The sequence below is a fragment of the Pan paniscus genome, chromosome 4 (assembly GCF_029289425.2).
Source record: "Pan paniscus chromosome 4, NHGRI_mPanPan1-v2.0_pri, whole genome shotgun sequence".
Lineage (NCBI taxonomy): Eukaryota > Metazoa > Chordata > Mammalia > Primates > Hominidae > Pan > Pan paniscus.
In genome coordinates this window covers 110,826,206-110,851,385 of record NC_073253.2, presented here as the reverse complement: position 1 = coordinate 110,851,385, position 25,180 = coordinate 110,826,206, and the positions used below count along the sequence as shown (strand labels likewise).

The 25,180-nt window shown below is 38.8% G+C and overlaps 1 protein-coding gene across 1 annotated transcript; it reads left to right on the top strand.

The window, feature by feature from the left end:
- Positions 1-1,537: 1,537 nt before the first annotated feature.
- On the top strand, positions 1,538-25,142 carry TICAM2 (TIR domain containing adaptor molecule 2). Its single transcript, XM_034960366.3, has 2 exons — positions 1,538-1,719; positions 22,476-25,142. The coding sequence occupies exon 2, from the start codon at positions 22,535-22,537 to the stop codon at positions 23,240-23,242; it is 708 nt and encodes a 235-aa protein (XP_034816257.1). The 5' UTR covers positions 1,538-1,719; positions 22,476-22,534; the 3' UTR covers positions 23,243-25,142.
- The last annotated feature ends 38 nt before the right edge of the window (positions 25,143-25,180 follow it).

Below are 25,180 nucleotides of genomic sequence, written 5' to 3'. Positions count from 1 at the left end.
TTTTTTCGAGACGGAGCCTCGCTCTGTCGCCCAGGCTGGAGTGCAGCGGCGCGATCTCGGCTCACTGCAAGCTCCGCCTCCCGGGTTCAAGCCATTCTCCTGCCTCAGCCTCCCAAGTAGCTGGGACTACAGGCAGCTGCCACCACTCCCGGCTAATTTTTTGTATTTTTTAGTAGAGACGGGGTTTCACCGTGTTAGCCAGGATGGTCTCGATCTCCTGACCTCGTGATTCACCCGCCTCGGCCTCCCAAAGTGCTGGGATTACAGGCCTGAAAGAAGAATTTTAACAAGCAGGATGAGCATAAAGGCAAAGTGGGGTTGTCAACATCAAGGAAACAGAGTGTTGGGAAACAATGGTCGACTTTGTCAATCGCCAGAGAGACTCCCAGGAAAAATGAGGGCAACAAAAGTATCAGTTGGATTTAGGAGGCCCCTGCTTACCCAAAGAGTTCAGGTAGAATTGTTGGGAGGTGCAGTGGTTGGAGAATCAACTGCCTGAATAATGAATTGTGTTGACACGGTACATGATACTGTATTTCTGACTACATTGGCGGCATTTCACCAAGTAATTACTACCTGAAGTGCCTACCTTCAGTAAGGCATCCTGTTGTTGGATGGGGAAAGAGAAGGAGGAAATAACTCTTAGCTTTACCTGTACTGTGCTTCTGAGACCCAGGTATGGACCTTCACTCCCAATTTAGTATCCACGGTCTCATCCGATGTTCAGTAACTGGGTTCTCCTTTGGCAGGGAGTAGGGATTGCCTGAGAGTTAAAAGGGGAGGGGAGATTTCTGAACTGGACCTCTTAGGTTATGACTAGATTGGGTGCCTGAGGCAGCAATGGGGCTTTATAAGGCTTCTTACGCTTCATTTAACTAATTGCTTTTTTGTTCTCTCTTGATATTCAGTGGAGTTCCAATCTGTTCGGTTGTGGAGAACGAACCTGAGAAAAAGGATCTTTCGCAGGGTAGTTTTTGGGGGCAGAGGCTGATGTGCTGCACCCCCTAATCAGGGGTATGGTTGGCTGCAGTAGGCAAGTGAGAGGGCCGCAAAGGGACAGGAAAAGTCGAGACTATCTTAGGGAACCAGGAGAGGCGCTGTACCTCTGAAGGATCTACGGTTTGTCTGGTCTGTAAGGAGCAGACACGGTGGAATTCCTTTCCAGATTTTTCTGGGCCTCGACCTCTGGCTTTTGGGGTACATGCCAAAAAAAAAAAAAAAAAAAAAAGCTCAGGGAGAGTCCAGTAGCTTCGGTGACAGTTCCCCATTGCGGTTTCCCCTCCTCCACCCCTCTTTGCGAGCTCCTTCCTTCTGCAGAGAGTTATCCCGCCACATTAACCCCTGACTCACAGCTGGACCGCCCCGGCCCGCAGCGCCACGTCCCGGGTGGGGCCCGCCACGGCAAAGCAGCAGTCCGGCCTCGAGCGGCCCCTCGGGGGCGGCGGGGTGGGCGCCAACAGCAGTCAGGCCTGACAAGCGGCGACCTCCAAGGGTGAGGCCTCTGCGGGCCCCCGACTCACGCGCGTCCGGGCTCTGCAAGCGCGGTGGGGAGCAGGCTGCTGTGGTCGCGGGGACTGGGTTGCGGCGCGGCGCGCCGCGTACGGGACGGCCCCAACCTCTCGACGCCCGGAGCAAGACGCCCACCCCCTGGGCGCGCTCGCTGGGCCAGAAAGGAAGACAGAAAAGCCGCGGGCTGACCGTGGTGGCGCTCGCCTGCAGGCAGGTACCGGGCGCTAGGGCGGGGGCTGCCGCCGGGGGCGCGGGGTGGGCTGGGGGCCAGACCGCCTGCGCTACCTCCCCAGCCTACCCGACCCGACGGCGCGGGTGCTGGCGCTGCTGTCCCCAGGGGGGCGGGCAGGCCTTTCCGTCACTTGGCTTACTCTGAAGGGAAAATCCACACAGCTGTCTGCCTTTTTGTTTCATTTTGACTAGAAAACCCATTTTCGAAAAGACACTTCAGAACCATAAGCAAATAGCCCAGAGTCTTAAATGCTCTAAAGGCTCTGCATGAGCCCCTGCCAGGCACACTGAGCCAGTGCTGGAGGTTTTGGCATGGATTTTCCTACTTGGCTTTTTGTCCAAAGCTAATTTGGATAAAAATAATTTGACTGGCAGCTGTGAGCTAGTTTTCAGTATATTAGGACCTCTCCAGCTTTCCACGGTAGTAAACTTCTTAAAGAAAGTATTTAAAAATATTCTCATATTTATTATTATTTTTTAATTTATCCTTTTAATTTTGAAAAGCAAGGGTGAGAAAGGCTATATGATCTGGAGGTAAAAATACACCATTATACAGAGTTGAAGTGTCATCCCCTGAACCCACAGTGCACGTCTACAAAGGAGAAGAACTTGTCCTTCTCCAAGTGTTTAGTATTCCTTAGATTAGTGTTTTTCAAACAAGCCTGATGGTAAGATGCATTTAGGACTTTTGTTTAAAATGCATCCCCCCACCTCTGAAGGTTTAATTTGGTAAGCTTGATTTCCAGAATCTGTATTTCTATTTTTTTATTGTTTAATTTAATTTTATGTTCTGGGATACATGTGCAGGACTTGCAGGTTTGTTACATAGATAAACGTGTGCCATGGTGGTTTGCTGCACCTATCAGCCCATCAATCCTTACATTTTAATATTTTGAAGTAGTAGGTTGGTTATAAATGGAGTTAAGCAACTCCACTTTATATGTCATTCAAATCAGAAAATAGATAAGCAGGTATAGAATATTGACACCTACATTTGAAGCAAAGTAAATGTGACGTGTACGCCTTACTGTATGGAACTTGAAGTATAAACCATGTTTACGCTGTTGAATCATGGGCACCTGTCTGTTGAGTCATTTGTTCCTTATGCTATTCTTAAAATGTATTCATTTAACAAATATCTGCTGTTAAATCTTCTGTCTTTAATCCCCCCTAGACCACACATCCCATTCTAGGTCCCGCTCCCCTACTTTGCTTCTTTTTATAACAAACAAAAATCCTCTTTGAAAGATTTAATCTAAGTCTCCATTTTCATTTTCCCTGTTTCTTCCTACCCCCTCTCATCTGAGGCTTTTTGTCCCCATTACCCCCTACATGGTCCTGATGTTGCCAATGACTGTCTTGTGAAATCCAGTGTCTGTGCACAGTTCTCATCTTTCCTGACCCCTCAGTAACATTTGATCACTCCCTCCTCAATATTCTTTCTTCTTCACTAATGTTCTTCACTAATATTCTTCTTCACTTGGCTTCCAGGTCACCATATTCTCCTGCATTTCATTCTGCTTCATTGTGTCTCCAGGCTTCCCCACCACTAAATCTTAGTATGCCACAGAGTTCATTTCTTGGCCATATTTTTCTAGCCATACTTTCCCCCAGGACAATTTGTATCCCAAGCCATATTCCTTGGCTATAAATAATATCTATCAGCTGATGACTTCCAAAATTTTATTCCTAGCTTTAGTTCTCTTCTGAGCTCCAGATGTATGTGTATGTCCAGCTGTTTACTCAGCATCTCCACTTGGCAGTCTGATAGGCATTTAAATTTAGTATGGACAGACAGAACTACTGATGCCAGATTCACCAAGTTCTCCCTCTGTTTCCCCTCAGCTCCCTCCCTTATCTCAATAAACAGCCTCAGTTACTGCCATTCAAGTAGGCCGGAATTCTAGGAATTTACTCTTGACTTCTCTTTTTAGGTCAGACTCCGCATCCAAGCATCCAACAAATTCTGTTGACTCTACCCAGATCTGCCCACCTCTCCCTCTGTAAGCTAAGCCACAGTCCTATCCTACCTACATGATTGAGAAGTCTCTGCCTCTGCCCTTGCTCCTCTACAGTCTTTTCCAAATAGCAGTGATTTTTGTCATACATACTCAGAACTTTCATTTCCCTTCAGAACCTTCTGGTGGCTTCTTATCAGAATCACAAAAAAAAGAAAGAAAAAAAAAGAAAAGAAAAAACAGACTTACAATGGCTTTAAAGCCCTGTGTGATCTAGTCCCTGACTACTTCTCTGAACTCATCTCCTGACTTCCCTCTCATCCACTCCACTGTAGTAACACTGATTGTGCTGCTGTTGCCTTTGCCTGCAGCTGGTGTCTGCTAGACCATTGCACACTGTACTCCCTCACTTCTCTGTTAGCATGCTGCCTCAGGGGTTACTGTGCTATTGCAGCAAGATCTCTTTTGCTGCTGGGCCTGTGCGGTAGGTTGGTATTAAATACTGAATGCTACTCTCTAGAATTCCATGAAGCTTATGGTACCTTTAAAACATTGTTGGTTGCTTGAGTTTCCTAATATTAAAAATGCACAACCATTTTTCTTTTGAGCCTAATTTTGATAAGATGGACAGTTTGCCTTTAAATTCTATGTTTTTATAAAATCTCTTCCTGATTTGGAGATTTGCCCTTTACCATCAGTTTTCATTTTTAGATACAGAAAATGGAAGAAAAATATCCAGTTCACTAAAAAGAATGTGTAATAATATTTGGTGGGGGGCAGTTACTTTGCCCCCCTCCCCCCACCAATAGGGGCAATAGGAAATAGGAAGCAATAATCTAACATTTGGAGACTCTTTGAATGGTACCAGCAGCAGGTAGTTTATGGGAAGAAGAAAAATGAAGACACTTGTTCAGAGAATAATATACAAGTTTCTAAGTTCTGCAGTGACTAAGCCAATATCAGAGTTGTCAAGATTTTATAAGATATTACATAAATTGAACTTTTTTTTTTTTTTTTTTTGAGACAAGGTCTTGCTGTGTTGCCCAGGCTGGCCTTAAACTCACGGGCTCAAGCAATTTTCCCACCTCAACCTCCCAAATAGCTGGGACTAGAGGCACATACCACTGCATCTGGCTCCAGTTCTCTTTTGAGGACTACGTAGAAATGAAAAACAATATTTTCATCTTTATGTAGAGGTGTAGCAACTAAAAGATTGTTTAATTTATAAACCTTATTTCTCATTTTAATCTCAAGGAAGCGGTTCTGTTATCAGTAGCATATGTACTATCACCCCTTCTTTTAAAAGAAAAGAAGAAAATTCCTTCTCATTTCAGAATTAGGATTTAAGATACTTTAATAAATATTTCCAATATAAGATTAAATTAAATTAAATAATAAGTAGATTTGGAATATCAAACAGAGAGAAGAGTAGGAGGGTTAAGCAGAAGCTAGGAGTGAAGTTATTAATAGTATCAAAACACTTGCCATAAGCTTCTGTCTGTTGGCCAGAGCACTCATTAACCTGGAGCTTCCTAGCAACTGAGTGAAGAGATAGGGTCCACAAGATAAAAAAGCAGTGCCCAGGTGAAGATCAGATAGAAGCATTTTTTAGAACATTTACTTGCTCAAGGACCTGTTTTAGGTACGATGAAGATGAATGTTCTGTCCTTTGGTACTTAAGAAGAGTGTTGGAGAAGCCCTATTTGGTTTAGAGTTAGCAAACCCATGCTCTTGAAATATTTGCATAGAAATAAAAAACAGATGAAATAGAGCTAAACCTGGAGATAGGCTAAACTCATTTGGAATGTAGAGATAGAGCATGTAAGGAAGACACTTACCAAAGGCGTTGGAAAAGATATATATAAGGAAGATACTATTTAGATGGAAATCAAATCAACATAATTGACATAATTGTTGACAATTATTGACCTAATTGATATTTATAAAAATATAAAGCCTAGAAAATGAATTTTTATTTACTAAAAAACTATTTTTTCAGACTGTGTTATCATTGTTCAAAAGGTGAACATGTATGTGTATATATGTGTATATATGTGTACATGTGAAGAACACATGTGAGTTCTTCACATATATATGAAGGAATACATATATATACACATTTATATATTCTTATGCATATACCATTCACAGAGGATCAATGTTACCTTTTTGGTATTCCCTTGGCCCATGAACAACATGGGTTTGTATTATGTGGGTCCCCTCATATGTGGATTTTCTCCAACAAAACCTGGATCAAAAATGCAGTATTCCAGGATGCAAAACCCACATATACGGAGGGCTGACTTTTTGTATACGCAGGCTCTGCAGACTGACTGTGGGACTTGAGTATTCTTGGATTTTGGTATATGCAAGGGTCCTGGAACCCCTGGAATCATTCTTCCCTGCCCTTAAGTATACCAAGAGACGACAGTACTTCTTTCTAATCTATTTTCTCTGCATTTTGTTTAACAAAGCTGAGATCATATTCTGTAAACTATTTTACAGTCAGTTCCTTTTCTTTAATTACATTTCATTTTCGTGTCATGAGAAGCGTTTTCTCATGTCATTAAAATTGTTCATAACATTCATAAACATTTTTAATGGTTTAATAGGATTCGATCATATGAATAATGTGACATAGTTAATATTATCATTCCCCAGTTTTTGGATATTTTTATTTTTACCTCCAATGGAATTTTGACTAGCTTATGATACTATGTACAAGATCTCTTATGATAAAATATAGTCATATAACTCATACTTCAAATATGCCAGAAAATATCTCCATAGATTGCATGACAAGAGAAAGCTAAGCCAGTTTGAGAAACTGACAAAAAGGTCTGTCAACCTAGATAACAGAGGGAGATAGAGGCTCTCTAAAAGAAAGTAATATTTATTCAGAAATGGGCATTGCAGTGGGAATATGTGTGCCATAGTAAATTGTGTGTACTCAGGGAAGTAAAGGCAGACAAAGATTTTCAAAGTAAAAATGAGGAGGTTTACATAATTGTTTTGAGATAATTATTTTTGGCTTGTGGATAAATAACAAGGGTGGCACCAGTCTGAAATTGGACAGGAAGTTGCTGGGCAGTTGTTCTTGCAGAAGTACTTTTTATATAGGACTGTGATGGCATTTGTGCAAGGTTCTGTTTTTGTTTGTTTGTTTGTTTTTGAGACGGAGTCTCACTGTCTCCCAGGCCGGAGTGTGCAGTGGCGTGATCTCGGCTCACTGCAAGCTCCACCTCCTAGGTTCACGCCATTCTCCTGCCTCAGCCTCCTGAGTAGCTGGGACTACAGGCACCCGCCACCATGCCAGGCTAATTTTTTGCATTTTTAGTAGAGACGGGGTTTCATCATGTTAGTCAGGATGGTCTTGATCTCCTGACCTCATGATCCACCCACCTTGGCCTCCCAAAGTGCTGGGATTACAGGCGTGAGCCACTGCGCCCAGCCAAGGTTCTGGTTTTTGGGGAGACTTTTATGATAGTTCTGGTTACTAGGCATTTATGTATAAGAACCTTTCCTTCATGGCCTTTCCTGGCTCTGATTGTCCGGTTTTTTAACACTAGTAACTCCATTTTGATTCTGACAACTCTTACAGACCCATAAAGACCCATGTGCAGGGAGCTGGAGGAACAAAGTGGAGAAAAGCATGAGATGAGGTTGGAGCTGAAGGAGCCAGGCTATGCAGGGTATTATTTGTCATATCAAGAAATTTTTATATCAAGCACAGTAGGAAGCCAATGCAGGGTTATAAATGGGAGTAACTCAAATCAGATGTTTTGAAAGATCATCCTGGCTGTTGAGTGGAGAATGGATTAGACTGATTGAGAGTAGGGGACCAATTAGGAGGCAGTGCAGAAGACCAGGGTAGAGACATTGATCTAGAATGAAAATGTGGTAGAGAGGAAACTTGAAACAATTTGAGATTATCTGTTAGAGTTAGATACACAGGACTTGGTGATCACTTGGAAGTGCAGGAATAGGAGAGTAAGAGGAAGGTGTCAAGGATACCCCAGGTTTTGGGTAATAACAGGACAAATGATAATGCCATTTACCATGATGGAGAAGTCTGGGAAAATGAGGTGCAAGCTACCTTCCAGGTCAGCAAGTAAGACAAATTAAGAGTGCTGGGCAATACATATTATAAGAGATGTGAACCAGATATTATGGATATACAGAGGATGAGTACTTAATTCAACTTGGAGATAAAAGGAAATGCAATCCTTGAGTAGTGTCTTGAATCATAAAGAGGAGCTATTCATGTAGATGGTTGGGCAAGGGTACATTCTAAGATGGAGCATAGAGGCAACAACATGACATTTGGGAAAACCGTAAATAGGTGGATATTAGAACTCTCAAGAGTAACATGGTAGGAGCAAATGTTATGGATAAAAGGAGAGATTGGATCATAGAGGGCCTAGAATGTTATTCTAATAAGATAGAGTTTTTCTTGAAGGCATTAGGGTATTATCAAAGGGATCTTTAAGCAAGAGAAAAACAGGATCAGTTTTCCATTGCAGAAAGATCTATCTAGAAATGATGTAAAGGGAAAGAGACTGGAGGCAATGAAACCAGTTGGATATTATGGGAATTTGTAATCCTCTAAGGAGGAATAATATAGGTCTTGAACTAAAGCATAGGCAGGGAATGGAGAGAATGGGAAAAGAGACAGATATGTTTAGGAGACAGACTAAACATATCTATTAGCAGGACTTAAAGTTTAGTGGGTGGAGTTCTGGGGAGGGTTTGTTTGAATGGGTGAAAGAATATGAGAATAATTTCTAGGTTTCCGTCCTAATCAGTAGAGAGGATATTAGTATCATTGACCAAGGCAGAGAAGATTGAGGAGGAAAGATTGATTGACTGATTGATTGATTGATTGATTGATCCATCTGTCTGTCCATCTGTCCATTTACCCTGTGCTTATTGAGTACCTATTATGGCCCAGGTACTATTTGCTTGACCCAGTAAGCAAACTTTGGTCAACAGAGGGAATGACTGTACCAAGCCCAGTTTGATATCTATCACTCATATTAGTTCTTGTGGCCCAGCCTCCATTGGAATCATGTCAGAATAGTGTGCAGAGTCAGGGGTGCTACAAACCTAGAGAAGGGAGTGCTGTTTGGAAACAACTCACAGACTGAATTCAGTCTGTATCCATCATCTCAGATGGGGATGAGCTTTTCTCCTAAAAAAAATCTCCTGAAATCATGATATGCCTTTAGCCAGCATTTATTTCAGTTCATCCAATTGTGAGTCAGTCCTCCTCCCAGGCTGCAAGGGTATTTATGGTGCCTTCTTAATGCCAAAGGATTTTCACCAATTGCTAATTGCCTGCTATTTGTATCCTCTTTTTCTGTGGTCATTTCCTGAAAGTACTTTTAGCCAAAACATCTATCATATATTTTTTTTTTAACAGGTCTAGCCACTGTCACTTTTATGTCGTTGTTATGCATGAAAACTGTTTGCTAGAAAACAACATTTTGGCATACAGTATAAACACTTTGTCAAGCTGCCATTCAGACTGAGGAAAACTTAGTAAGTTCAATAATTTTGTATTTCTTGGCTGAGAGCCGATGACAGAACTTAGTCTCCTAAGCTGACTGATCTACTAGCAAAAAATGTATAACTCTGCTATTTGGCATTTAAACACACATACTTACATACATTTATTTATTTAAAAGTATAAAAAGACATCTAAGACAAACAGTGCTCTCATGAATTGTATTGCATAGGAAAGCACACAACCATATGTGTGTTTGGGTGTATGTGAATATGTATGTATACATACACACAGTTTAAAGCAAGCATATGCAAAGATGCACATATTCAGTATAATTTTAACACAGAATTGGGATCATACTGTAAGTATTGTAATATATTTTAATTTGATCATTTTTAGAAAAATAAGTAAGTAGATAATGTTACAAAGGTCATTTTAGTCAGAGGAAACACATTTCAGGCGTGGATGAAGTTACAGAGCTGGAAAGGCTGGACATCCTGGCAGAAGAGTAAAGGACCAAGCATTATACTCACATTTTTGAAAATTGTTTTTATATAGTAATAACATAGAACACAAAAGTCCATAGAGCAAAGTATATAGTTGAATAAATAAAAAAACAATCACCCATGTAACCATTTTCTGGTCTACAATCATCTTTCCTAAAGATTGTCTTTTCCTCACTACTCTGCAGTACCTCTTTTGTTGTACATCAAGTGTCCATATATGTTTGGATCTGTTTCAGAGCTCCTTATCCCATCCCATTAGCAATTTGTCTAACATTTTGCTGTATTACCTTGTCTTCATTGTTGTAACTTTATAGTAAGTGTTGATGCCCAATAGAACAAGTCCTCCCATCTTATTCTTCCAAGTGTATTGACTATTCTTACTCTTTATATTTCCACAGAAATTCTGGAATTGAACTGGTAAAACCCAACCAAAAAAAGTCTTGTTGAGATTTTGATTGGTATTGCATTGAATCTATATATCAATTTAGAGAGAATTGACATCTTTACTATATTGAACATTTCAAGTAATAAACATGATATATATGTGCATTTATTTAGTATTTTCCTTTTATATTTTATCTCACTAATATTTCTGTGTGGAAATCTTGCCCCTTTTTTGGTTAGATGTATGCCCAACTATTTGATATTTTTTGATCTATTGAAAAATGACTTTTTTTGTAATTTTATCTTTTATCTTTGTTATTGGTATTCAAAAATACAATTGAATTGTTTATGTTGATCTTATTATATCCATTTTCTTGCTAAACTTGCTTATCTTTTAGTAGTTTTGGTAATTTTTAAAATTTTTGGATGATAGAAGACCCTTTTATTTCCAGTTTGCTGAGAGTTTTTATAATGAATGGATGTTGAATTTTATCAAAAGATTTTTATTTTTAATTGTCAATGTGATTACTTACATTGATTTTTTTTTTTTTAATTTTTGAGATAGAATCTCATTCTCTCACCCAGGCTAGAGTGCAGTGACAGGATCTCGGCTCACTGCAACCTCTGCCTCCTGGGTTCAAGCAATTCTCTTGCTTCACCCACCTGAGTAGCTGGGATTACAGGCATGCGGCACCACACCTGGCTAATTTTTGTATTTTTAGTAGAGGTGGGGTTTTGCCATGTTGGCCAGGCTGGTCTTGAACTCCTGGCCTCAAAATGATCCACCCACCTTGGCCTCCCAAAGTGCTGGGATTACAGGCGTGAGCCACCACACCCAGCCACATCAATCAATTTTTACCTGTCAGATCAACCTTGCATTCCTAAAATAAACCCAACTTGGTTGTGATGTATTATCCTTTTTATAAAAAGGATCCATTTTTCTAACATTTTGTTTGTGATTTTTGAAGTAATAATCATGAGTTAGACTGATCTATAATTTTCCTTTTTGTAATATTCACATCAGTTCTTGGTGTCATGGTTATGCTGGCCTCATAAACATGAGTTGGGGAATATTTCCTCTTTTTTAGTCTTCTAGTTTTATTATTTTTTTCTTTACATATTTGGCTACCATTTGAACTTGGATTTTTCTTTTTGGGGAGATTTCCAATTATGAATTTATATCTTTAATAATAACTGAGAGAGAGGATTAGGAAGAATAGCTAGTGGGTGCTGGCTTTAATACCTAGGTGATGGGATGATCTGTGCAGCAAACCATCATGGCACACATTTACCTATGTAGTAATCCTGCACATCCTTAAATGTACCTCTGAAGTTAAAAGTTGAAGAAAAAAATTAATTGAATTCAGGTTATTTCTTCTGTGTCTGTTTTGAGAAGTTGTCTATTTCTTGGAATGTGTTTATTTCGTCTGAGCTTTCACTTTTGTTTATATATGATTGGTCATAATCTTTTTATTACATTTTACGGTCTGCAAGATCATCACTGAGATCCCATTTTCATTTCTGACATTGGTTATTTGTGCTTTCTTTCACTGTGCATATGACTCTAGATTAGCAGCTATTTTGTTTCATCACGTTAAAGCTATCATTATTTCTCTTGAGAAACATTCTTATTGTTGCATCTTTTAAGGTAATCTATTTTCTCTTGCCGTTTTTAAGACTTTTTTCTTTGCTATTGGCTCTTAGCAGTTTTACTGTGTTGAAGCTAGATGTGGCTTTCTTTTCATTTATTTTCCTTGAAGTTCATAGGACTTTTAAAAATGTGTGATCTGATGTTTTTCTTCAATATTGCAAAGTCTTTACATTATCTCTTAAATTACTGCTTTGCTTTAATTCTCTCTCTTTTCATTTGGGACTCCAATTTACACATTTGTTATACCTTCTAATTGTATAGTTGTCCTGTATAGCTTTTACCTGCTTTCTTGTATTTTACATTCTTTTTTTGTTTCTCTCCCTTATTCTGAAGGGTTTTTTTTCTAGCTTGTTTTCTAGTTCATGAGTTCCTTCTGCTGCTGATCTAATCTAATGATAAATCCATCCATTCAATTCTTAATTTCAACTATTATATTTTTCAATTTTAGATTTTTTTCTTACCTGCCATGCCTTTTTTTAAAGTTTGCAGTTATCTGACAAAATTCTCAATCTTTCCTCCTCTTGTGCAATTATAGTTATTAATAAAAGTTTGAAATCCACATAGATTTATTTCTATTGTCAGCTGCGTTTGCTGGCTTTCTTGTCTTCTTCCAGAGAGGATTTAATTTTTGCTTGTGCTGGGTTCCTGGCAGCAGTAACAATCTGTGATCACTTTAATCTGATTTCAGAGATGGCGGTTATTAAAAAGAATGCTTCCATTCCTGGGAGGATCAGTCTGTTTTTAGATCACTCTTACACCTAGTTGTAGCCTTCAGGGTCCCAACCCAAAGCACACAACTGGAATCACACTTTTGTCTCATTAACCATGAGGGGCAAAAAGCACAGCACTAGCTTTCCTCTTCTGAAATTGAAAAATACTCTAGGGGGAGAGTTGTCTCTGGGTTTCTGTCTTCTGGATTTGGGTTCTATAATTCTTCACTATGTCATTAGTTCTCTGATGCTTCAAGCCTTTTTTTTTTTTCTATTTTGTCTAGCTTTTCTAGTTATCCTCAGCAGTAGCATTGATCCAAATTACCTAGTCCACCAGTACTAGAAGTGGAAGCTGCAAATAGCCACATTTTGATATTTGAGAAACAGGCCAAGAAAGAGCATTTAGTAAAGGAGACTGAGAAGGAGGAGATGAGAGAGAGAGACTGACACATGATGATATAGTTAAATGGATCTTGGGAAATGCCTTTAGTGACTTTAAAGCCATAATAGAGAGTTAAATAACTTTTCATAGGAGTTATTTCCTCTTTCCTTTGTAGCCTATATCTTTGGAAGAGAAAGAAAGATAAGATGATAGTTCTAAAGGGAAAGATATTAAATAAGTACGACATGCAAGTAAAAGCAGGAGAGCAAAAGTACAAACAGAAGAACCTGAAAAATCTTAAAGAAAATTGATTGTCAGCAGCTCAGACATCTGTATACATCTGTAGCTAATAGATAGGATATGGATGGGTAGTAAAGAAACTGAACTCGAGTTTTTAATACAATGTATCCCCTGAAAGGATTTCCCTTCAATTTAGAAAATGTACATTAATATTGCTTTCTATCAATAAGACAACCAACTTGTACAGAAATTTCTGAATCCAGGTATGGGAAGCACTGTGGAAAGGTTTCATATTTCATTTCTTCATAGTTAGATAATGGTCCTTTTGTCTACTTTGTAATCTTTTCTGTTTTCCATATTATGTATAATGCATATGTCATATTTATATTCACGTAACTTTTTCTTTTTTGAGACAGTGCCTTGCTCTGTTGCCTAAACTAGAGTGCAGTGGTGCAATCATGGCTCACTGAAGCCCCAAACTCCTGCGCTCAAGTGATCCTCATTCTTTTTAAATTTATTTATTAAATGTTTTTTGTAGTCATGGGGTCTTGTTTTGTTGCCCAGGCTGGTCTCAAACTCCTGGCCATAAGTGATCCTCCCACCTCGGCTTCTCAAAGTATTGGGATTACAGACATGGACAACTGCACCAGACCCTATATTCACATAATTTTTTTAAAAATGTAGTATAAGTGATCATTTTTAAAATCTAACAAAATATGTTTGGATTGGTTACTTTCTATTCTGGTTGAGTCAATGATTTATATAATAGGGATGATCAAAAGCTATCTGGCTATCTCTCTAAAGCTACAGAATTCTGTCATATCTTTGGAGCTAATTAATTTATTCATTCACAAAGCATTTCTTGAATGCTAACTATATGCTAGGCTCTGGGGATATAGTGATGAATAAGACAAGTTGATCATTGTTCTGATCAAGTTTGCAGTCTAGAGAGAATGATGAGAAACTAAGCAGATAACCATGCACATAAATAATTAATTGTGATTAGTGCCATGAAGGAAAGATACAGAGTGCTAGGCTTTGATAGATCCCATAACTCTAACCTTTCTAATGCAAGCTCTAATAGCTAAGAATGAAAAGTATAGGTACTGGCTTACTCTAACTGTAAATAAATGCCAATAGGTAATATTTGATATTTGATAATCCTTTTATTTAGGCTGGGCCTTTGCCATCCTTATTGACTCTCTGCAATCCCCCAAAGAAAGAAAACAAATGACAGCCAATTCTCAAGAATGTTATTTCAATCTAAGATCAAGATGGATTCAAATTCTACTCATTCTGTTCCTGAAAATACTTATTACCCTAGTTGGGATTTTTTAATATTTCCAGTGTCTAAGAAGTCTAAGAATAGTCTACGTGTTTCTCATCTGGCTGGCATGGATCTGTTCTACTGTGTCCTGACAGCTCGGCAGAGCTTGGCACACTCCCATGCTGTAGTTGAGGGATCAGCAAACTTTTTCTGTGAAGGGCCAAGGAGTAAATATTGTAGGCTTTATGGGCTATATGGTTTCTGTTGCAATACTCAAGTCTGCCTTTGTAGTATGAAATAAGCCACAGACAAATACATCAATGAAGGGACATGTCTGCCTTCCAATAAAAATGTATTTACAGAAGCAGGTGGTAGAGTGTGTTTTGGATGTTGTATCAATCACAGTTTAGTTGTGGACAACAGAATCTACTCTAGTTAGTTTAAGTAGAAAGGTGTGTCTTATGAGATATTACAAGATGTACAGTATGATTGAGAAAGTTGAAGAACTGCACTCTAGGTTGGGTTTCTAGAAACACCTCTCAAAGCCATATAACAGACTTGTCTACTGGCCTGGGGCTTTTGGCATACTCAGAAGCCTCCTGCCAAATCAGGAAGCAGCCAACTCCTTAATTATGCCAACTCTACCAGAATCTTAGCCAGCAAAACAGGTGCTTCATGTTCTGCCTCCTTGCATATTTAACTCAGACGTGTAAGTACATCTGATGCTGAACTTAAATTACATTTAGGAAACCTAGCATTGAGGGAGTCTGGGAGATGAAAGTTTTTAGTACTTGTGGCACAGAAAGTACAGGAAGATACAGTAAAAAGAGACAGGAATAAGTTTTCGATGAACAATTCTTTAGCAGATACTGCAGCAGATCTACAGAACACCACTTTGGCTAATTAACATCATGGACACTCTTCTTTTCAAACCTAAACTTCTAGATAACAGCAATAGCTGTAATGGCATGCTATCTCCCAATATAATGCAGCTCTCCTTCATATAAACAAAAGTGAACTCACCTTCTCTCTAAAAGGTACAACCTGAAGTCCCATAGGTCACTGTATCATCTGTAATATTCATCACAGACATTATCCTGTGACCCAGCACACTCAAGAGTTAAGTGGCCTATTCCTCTTCAGAAAAGGAGTGGTGGTGGAGAGACAGAGCTTACCCAGTGCCCAAGAGGATAAGACCTTAATTTTAAGACGCTTCCACACATATATTTCACCCTCTTTACTAGCAAATTCCCTTCAGTTCGTAAGCATTCCAAGTATCTTCTCTTAATGAAAGCCTCTCCTGACCCTGCATTTAGTTATGAGTATTGGCCTCTCCTTTCCCTCTCAGCCAACCTTTTCCTCTGAATGTCACGGTGCTAAATGCAGTGGATGCTGACTTCTTGGCAGCCGTGGGTGCTGACCACTGCTGAAGCCCTCTCCTCCCTTGGCTTTCAGATGCCATTCTGTGTCTGATTTTCATGCTGTTCCTGGGCCAATCCTGTTCCGTTATGGGCCCCTCACCCTGCATATGCTCTTCAGTCATTGGTTCTGTCTTTAGCTCTCTCTCTCCTCTCTTTTCAATACCTATTCTCAGTTACTCACATGATTTAAGCAAGGAACTAACTTGTATCCCCAATCTAAGATGCTCTTTTATGCCCCAGACCTACATGTGCAAGTGCCTACTGGATCACTCTTGGAAGCCATGGGCACCCAAGCTCCATAGGTCCCAGACTGGATTTCTTGGTCACCCCCAACCCACTTCATCCTGATTATATTGCTTTTCTCAGTGAATGACACCACCACCCACCAAGTTACATAAGGCATAAGCTTGGGAGGCATCCCTGACTCTTCCCTCTCTGCCATCCCCATTACCTCCTACATATCTTTGTCTCCACTATCACTTCATCTGTTTGGGGCTCTGCTTTCTCACCGACACTATTGTAGCAACCTCTTAACTAATTGTTCTCCCAGTCTAGCATCTTCCAGTCCTGTAGCCTAGTTTCTTTACAAACCTAAACTTCCAGACAACAGTAATAGTTATAATGGTATGCCATCTTCCAGTAGAATTCAACTCTCCTTCATATAAACAAAAGTGCACTCACCTTCTCTCTAAAAGGTACAACTCAAAGTCCCATAGGTCACCATATCATCTGTAATATTCATCATCAACAATTTTAGGACTATTTTAACCTGTGTCAAGTCAGATCAGGTCACTCGCATTTAACACCTACCAGGGGCTATCTGTCTGCCAGCATGATGAAAGCCAAAGTCCTGAGCAAAATACCTTAGGTTCCTTATAAGGAACCTCTTTTAATCTACTTTACCTTTCCCCTGCTCTTGCTTCTTTCCCTTCCTCTTCTGCCTCCTCCTTCATGGACTTGAGCCATAAATGTACGGTGCAAAATGATTCTAACATACAGTCTTTGCCCTCTGGTACCTCAATGTTTTTTCAAGTGCTGCTTCCACTGCCTAGAAAATGTCCACCTGTCTTTGTCTTGCAAGGGTGAAGCGTCCCCTGCTGCAGATGGCCCTCCTGAGTGCTTTCATGGCACCTGATATTCTGAATATAGCACCTGTGCAGTGAGTCCTAATTGTCTTGTTTAATTATCCTGGCTTCACATCTCTAAAACCTAGCATGTTTTGCTGCAGAGTGAGTTTCCACCAAAATATTTATTAATAACAAACATTTATTAACAACAAAACTTATTGATTGAACACAGGAATCTTGATTTTACATATATTTGCCACAAGATGGTGCTGTTCAGATATGAACGAAAAAGGCTCTCCAAGGCTGAAGGATTCAGTACTAGGTGAAATTACTTTAAATATTTTAAAATTTTAATATTGTTACATTCATCGGTCACCCTACTTGACCAGTCATATAAGCATTTGAAGTCGGTTAAGCACTGTCTTTCTCTTGAACTGTTTTCTTTCCTTAGCAGCTGGGGTACCACTCTCTTCTGGTTTTCCATCAACCCATCAACCTTACTGACTAGTCCTTTTCTGCCTCCTTTGCTAGTTCTTTCTTTTCTGTTTTTTTTTCCAACACTCTACCTTTATTAATGGTTTCATTAATGATTTATGAATTGCATGTTGTCATAGCAGTAATGGGTAGAAGTGACTAACAAATTGCCATAAATCTAGCCTAAAGACAGATCATCAACTATCCAAAAATCATTTGTAACATAACACAAATAAAAAATCACTGTAGGAATAGTTAATCTTAATAATAATGACAACAATAACTCCACCTTCATAATGTTGGAGTGCCATAGGGCTCAGCCTTTCTTTTTCTATCTATACTCACCTCCTTAAAATCCTGTATAGTCTTTAATGATCTCATATTGTCTTTTTCAAATACAATCTATACAAAGATAAAGGCCAGATATACATCTCCCTGCTGGACCTTTCTCCTACACTCCAGACTCTATATTCAATGCCTAGTCAACATCATCAGCAAATCTTCTCAGTTCTACTTTCAAAATATGCCCCAAATTTAGCCACTTCTCACCACTTTTACTACTACCGTCCTGGTTCAAGTCATCATCATTTTACTATTGGGTTTCTGCAACAGACTCCTAACTAGTGTTCCTGCTTCCACCCTTCCCTTCCTGCCTTCTATTCTCAGTGCAGCAACCAAAGTGATCCTGTGAAAACTAGTCAGATCATGTCACTCCTCTGCTCAAAATCCTCCCCTGGCTTCTCCTCTCGCTTATCTCCTTCTAGGCTACCGTTGGCTCCCTCCAGCCCCACGGCACCCCTTTGCGGTTTCTATTTTTTCCTTATAGTGTTTGGATCCTTGATTTGTCTATAGCCTCCCTTTTTATCTAATTCTGTTAATTTATCTCATCTTTGCCATTTTTGTTTCATTGATTTCATATTCTTTTTAGTACCTCCCAGAGCAAGGTTATTCAAACTGCTTGTCCATGATAATCTAAGAAGTATGCACCAGAATGTAAACCATGCTGCTTCCTGCTTTGAGAGTGTCTTGCTAGGAAAAAAATGTCAGCTGGCTAAACAGCATACTTACTGATGTAGTTGATTTACATCCTGGCACAATCTGCTTATCTCCTCATTGACTGGTAAGAAACAGTTCAGAGACTGGCATCTTGTTCATGGACTACGCTTTGAGTAGCACCACCGTAAAATATAAACATTTGTTGTATAAATGTTTTAGCTTCTTTGTTATGTATTTAATAGCAATAATAGCTGCTAACGTTTATTGAGTACTTACTACGTGCCCAGCACCATCCTAAGCCATTTTGATCTTCATAAAACCCCTAAGGATAGGGACTATAATTATTTTACAGATAATGAAATAAAAGCACAAATATATTGATTAAGTTGTACAAAATCACAGTTATTTTATAGCAGGAAGGAGATTTACACTCAGGCAGTCTGATTCCAGAGTGCATAGTCTTCATGAAATGGAATTTTAAATCTGTTTTTGTACGCTATGATTCTTCTTTATATTCTTTTATATTTCCTGTAATATTTTACATATTCACCATAGCATATTTGCCATGTTGTTTTTTTCATTCCTCTTCTGTTTAATATGGAAAATTCTACTGGGGTCCTCTTTTGCATAGATATGAAGTGGATAAATTCTGGACTCTCCTTCCTTCTTATCTCAGACCTATTGATCTTCCCTTCAGAACTTTAGTTTAAGGGTACCATTTGGATTGATTATGTTTCTTCACATTTCTGTTGCCTGAGGGGATGGATATGATTCACTCTGTTGGGCTTTGGTCAACAGTAATTGGTAGTTTTTCTCTTATGTCTTTTCTGGGGCAAGGGATAGAGTTGGGGTGTCATTCTATCAAGTTATAAGTTTTTTTAAAAAAGGCTCAGCCCTACGGAGAGCAATTTGACCAAATGAATCACTGTTACAAATGGAAATCCCATTGGGGGAATTGTTCTATAGATAAACTTGCACACATATGAAATGCTTTTTGTACAGAATTATCCATTGCAGCATAGTTTGTCCTAGTAGTAGACTGGAAACAACTCACATATCCAAGAACAGGGAATGATTATGGGATAGCCACATGCTGCATGATTATGTAGCTGTAAATAAGAGGAAGTTCGCTATGCGCTGTTATGGAAAGCTCTGAAGATATAAAGGGAAAAAGCAATGTATACTAATGTTTATCCACTGCTGTTTGGGATTTATATGTCATGTATACATATGAATAATGATACTTTTTTTGAAAAGGAAAGAATAACAAGAATATTCTTTCAAAATATCCTTGTTTTGAATTTTGGGACATTTTTGAAAAAAGGAAAGAAAAATAATAATATATATTCATAGAGAAACAGTGGAAAGATGCAGGAGAAACTGATAAAAGTGGTCACCAGCAGGAGACCATGGGAATAAGTAACAGGATGGATGGAGACACACCACCACCTTTTTTTAAAAAAAGTAAATGAAAATGTATATACATACACATTTTAATTTTTATGAACAGTGGTCTCACATGCGTCTCCCAAGTGGCACCCTCACTCTCCTTCCATTTAGCTGAAGCAAGGAGGTGAAACCTAAATTTTTTAAGCCTGGTGTTCGTTGTTCTGATGGAGGAGGAGAACTTTAAAGGAGGCTTTCCAGGATTCCTTTGGCCAGCCTTCCCCAGATTTCCTTCACCACGCCATGCCTTTCCTTTGTTCCAGTAGAGCCCTTTTTACTGATGGAGTTAACTGGCCCACAGTGAAGCACAGTCGTGTCCTCTCACTTCCTCCCAGCCCTGGGAACCACAGTGCAGTAAGGAATCCTGACCATCTCTCCATGTCTGAGTCACAGTGGTGGTGGGAACAGCACAACTTTCCACAGCTTGTTCCCTTGGCAGTCTCCTTACTCCCTCCCTCCAGATTAGAAGATGATAGTAAAGTTTTATAGACATTGCCACTAGTTTTTTTCTCTCGGTCTGATTAGGTGGGTGACACTGCTTGGAAGTTGGAACACATCATAGATTTCTGAAGTCTTTTGCTCTTTTTTGCTAACTGGTATTTAAGAAAAATAAGTCGAAGTTGTAATTCTTTGTTTTTATTTTAAAAGATTTTGTGATCTGCCTTGACACACTATCTTACCCTAGAAGTTTTTCATATTCTTTATAAATAGCTGTTATATTCCTTCAAAGCACTTGTCTGTACCAGCTAGTGACTAAGATAATGGTGTTGAATTCAGTGATAAGTGTAGATCATTTTAATTGACAGTAAATAGATGCCTCTGGATGGTTTAACTATTGTTTTCTCATTCAGGGGAAACTTCTTTCTGCAACTTTGCATAGCAAAATCCTTTTTTTTTACAATGTAGTAACAAAAGTCAGCAGTGAATCCTAATCAATGAAGAGAGTCCAAATTAATTTGGTTTTATTATTTTGGATGGATATATGTCACATTTTAGAGTTATTATGCCTTAGAATACCTCTTGGTAACTAGCACAATATACCATGGAGCGAGAACCTAAAGTACAGACAGAGTGAATGATGGAGTGGTCAGCAGTTTCCTCACTAGTCAGAGGCAGCTGCAAACATTTTTACTCACATACATTGAATGAAATTCTCTATGTTTTTTTCCTTGGTTTTTGTTCCCATGACAGTTTTCACCACTTTTGTTGAACAGTTTCTTCTAAACCTGAATTATGTAGGCATATGTAGCCATGTTACTTATGTTGTTATGAATGTTATAATTTCTTCTTGAGGTATGGCCTTTGCCCATAAAGAACAAGTAAAAATGCTCTGGAATATAGTCTGTGGCTCACATTTGAAAGTATGAAACCTGTATTTATATATTCTAAATGTTCTGTCTTTTAATAAAAGAATTCCCCTTGAAACTGCCTGTCCGAGGGATTTTATTAGGAATATTGCCAACGTTTTCTGAAGACTTATTTCAATTAGATTCACATGGTATACTTTTCTTTCACAGTTGATCTAGTTCTTCCACTCTGAATTTAGAATTTTTTTAAATAAAAGAATGAGTCTAGGCCAGACGCGGTAGCTCATACCTGTAGTCCCAGAGCTTTGAGAGGCTGAGGCGGGAGGATTCCTTGAGCCCAGGAGTTCGAGACCAGCCTGGGCAACATATGAAACCCCATCTCTATCAAAAAAAGAAACCAAAAAAAAAAACAAAAATTAGCCAGGTGTGGTGGCATGTACCTGTAGTCCCAGCTACTCCAGAAGCTGAGGTGGGAGTATGGCTTGAGCCTGAGAGGCAGAGATTGCAGTGAGTTGAGATCACACCACTGCACTCCATCCTGGGCAACAGAGCCAGACCTTGTCTCAAAAAATAAATAAATAAATGAATAAATAAATAACAACAAAAACAAGAATGAGTCTAGACTATAATCATTCTTTGTTGATTTCACTGGAGAAAGTCTCAAGTCTTTGTTTCTAGAGTTCATTTCCAAACTGAGATGTTAATTTTTCCCTAGGTGAATAAATATATTTTCTTCAGTAGTTACAGGATTCGTTGGAAAAAGATATTTCTTACTTTTCACACACTCTTATTATAATTTATTCTCCATTAGATTCACCATCACCACAATGCCTGACTCCAGACAAACAAAAAAAAGCTCTGAACCAGTGAATCCTGGACATCATTTCACTTGACATTTCAGATCTTCTGTTTATGCTGTCAGTAGAGATGCTGCCAGTCATTGTTAGGATATTTGTGTTCTATTTTGTTTGTGCTTGATACAGAAATATATTTATGCTTAATTGAATATTCAGTTTCTTTATATTTTCCTGTTTCTAGTCTACCTGGTAATTTGATAATGGAGAAATTAGATTTAAACTGCATGAAAAGATAAAGTGGTATGGTACCTATCACGAAAATACCAACGTAATTTATTTCAATCTGGAGGTTTGTAGTGCTAATATAACACCATTTACATTTTCCAAATGTCTCCTATTATATTAAACTGGACCCTTTATTTAATGTTCCCTTCGCTGCCTGTGATAGCCCTTGTGAAGCTCACAAAAGATTAGTAGTTTAGCTTCCCAATTATCTGTTTGTCATTTATGTATTTGGAGCTGTCTATTATAATCTTTTTGAGCTTTTCAGGTTGAATGAAAGTTTCCATTTTTAATGTTTTGATTAAATTTATAATATTCTTCTGTTTTGTTACTTCTTTTAGATTGAAAAGAAATGCTGAGAAATACATAAAGTTTTCTTCTTCTGCCTTGGATATTTATAATGGGTATCGGGAAGTCTAAAGTAAATTCCTGCCCTCTTTCTCTCTCTTGGGGTAAAAGGCACAGTGTGGATACAAGTCCAGGATATCATGAGTCAGATTCCAAGAAGTCTGAAGATCTATCCTTGTGTAATGTTGCTGAGCACAGCAATACAACAGAGGGGCCAACAGGAAAGCAGGAGGGAGCTCAGAGTGTGGAAGAGATGCTTGAAGAAGAAGCTGAAGAAGAGGTGTTCCTCAAATTTGTGATATTGCATGCAGAAGATGACACAGATGAAGCCCTCAGAGTCCAGAATCTGCTACAAGATGACTTTGGTATCAAACCCGGAATAATCTTTGCTGAGATGCCATGTGGCAGACAGCATTTACAGAATTTAGATGATGCCGTAAATGGGTCTGCATGGACAATCTTATTACTGACTGAAAACTTTTTAAGAGATACTTGGTGTAATTTCCAGTTCTATACGTCCCTAATGAACTCCGTTAACAGGCAGCATAAATACAACTCTGTTATACCCATGCGGCCCCTGAACAATCCCCTTCCCCGAGAAAGGACTCCCTTTGCCCTCCAAACCATCAATGCCTTAGAGGAAGAAAGTCGTGGCTTTCCTACACAAGTAGAAAGAATTTTTCAGGAGTCTGTGTATAAGACGCAACAAACTATATGGAAAGAGACAAGAAATATGGTACAAAGACAATTTATTGCCTGAGATGAAACATATAACATGTGGCTGGCTCTTGTTTTGTAAACCAAATGATTAATCTTCACTTGAGAAAGCAGTTTCTAGGAAATGTTTAAATAAAAGAGAGTCTTCGCCTTAAAGAAACCTATGGAGCACAAGAAAGATAAATTTCTGCAGGACAGTCTATAAAATTGTGGTACTTTTTGATGTTTCAGTAAACTTGACATTGTCAGAGTTTCAAGGACTTTTCTTTCACAATTTTCCTAGTTCATGGATATGAAAAAGGAATTCTCAATCCATATTCCTCGTATTGAACCTTGAACAAAAACTTGTATGACAGACATTTTTTAAAATGTGACAACACTTTTATTCTCTGAATTTTGATCTCAAAGGACACAGAAAAAAAATGGCCCCAGGAGATCTGATCACACTTCCTCCTGAGGCACCTCTCATGGATGTTGCAATAAGCATTCGGGTACTATCACCCAGAAATATGAATTGCCAGAATAGAACATTTAGCATGTTGAGTGTTGATGCATACAAAATCAGAAATAGATGTGAGAATGGTGGAACTTTTTAAAAGAACCCAGTCAAATGTATTTTCTGCTGAAATCTGCATATTTGGAGGCATTTCCCACCACCGATTCACAGCCCATTTGATAGTGTGGTAGTTAGGGACTTCGTGGAGTGGTGTTCAGACGTCCCCTGGGGCTTAAAGCTCTTCATATTAGTCATCATTTGTAACTATGGCTTTATTTGCAGAGCTTCTAAAAGGCGTATAACTGTGTGAGTGGCCAGATATTCACTTTTTAAATCAAAAACCTCTCTTATGGAAGCTTTAAAAGTTTCCCTCACACACAATTCTCTTCTCAGGAAGTATTTCTCATTTAGGTCTTCAAAGTAGCCTGACTGTGTGCATGTGTGTGTGTGATAGGTTATTTATAAAGACTTTGGATAGAAGGAGATGTATTTTATTACCTCCTATTCTAGAGCCCCATGCTCCTAACAAGCCAGAGAGGCCCCAAACAGGCTTGTTTCTTTCCTCCACAGCCCTTCTGCCCATCTGAGATTGAGGGAGCATCATCCACTTGAGATCAGGGATGGAGTGGAGAATGGGTCATGTCATGTAATGAGAAAAGCCCTCTTCAGGATCATGAGACTTGGTTCTAGTCCAATTTCTGCCACTGAGGATGAATGTAACTGTGGGCAAACTATTTACCCTCCTTTATCTGTGAAATGAAAGGGTTGAATTGATGGATCTCTAAAGGCCTTTGTCCTCTATGAGGATGTGAAAAACTAGGGGCCACAAAAGGGAACAAGCAAAAAAGTTTGGATTCGATAAAGTGATATATAATAGTTGCAGAAGGCTTTATATATGCTTATAATGAAAAGATATTTTTTGTATATTGACAGCATAATTTATTTTTAATGCTGTCATTACACTTAAAGTCACAGGGAAAAAATACACATGCTTACTCAGGCTTTCTTAAAAATAAATTTTTATAGAGATCCTTGAGTAAAGACATTTTGCTTAATTTCTTTTTTCTTATTCCCCACTTGTATATCCCCTAACAGTAGCGGGATCTGCACACATCTTTTTGCAGTTACCTCTTCATAGCCATGAACCAAAACGTTCTATGAGGAGCATGCAAGTAAGTCGAGCCTCCTATTCTATGAGTACTTATTAGAGGAGGAGATTGTTTTCATTGCATAGTGACATTTTCTTAGCCTTAACGTTCTGATAGTAGCTTACTACTCACTTCTCTTTTTCAGTTTTCATAATAAGTGTTCATTTTTTTGCCATAATGCTTCCTGTAAAGCCAATTTTATATACTAATAAAACATGAACTGCCCACTCTTCATGCCTGCCAAACTTGGGGCAATTGATGCTAAATGGTATTTTTAAAATAAATGTTTTTATTCTTTACTCTTGACTAAACTTGTTTATTTTCAACTCCAATGAAG

Coding starts and splice junctions, on each gene's coding strand:
- TICAM2 (XM_034960366.3), top strand. CDS start 22,535: ATGGGTATCGGGAAGTCTAAAGTAAATTCCTGCCCTCTTTCTCTCTCT.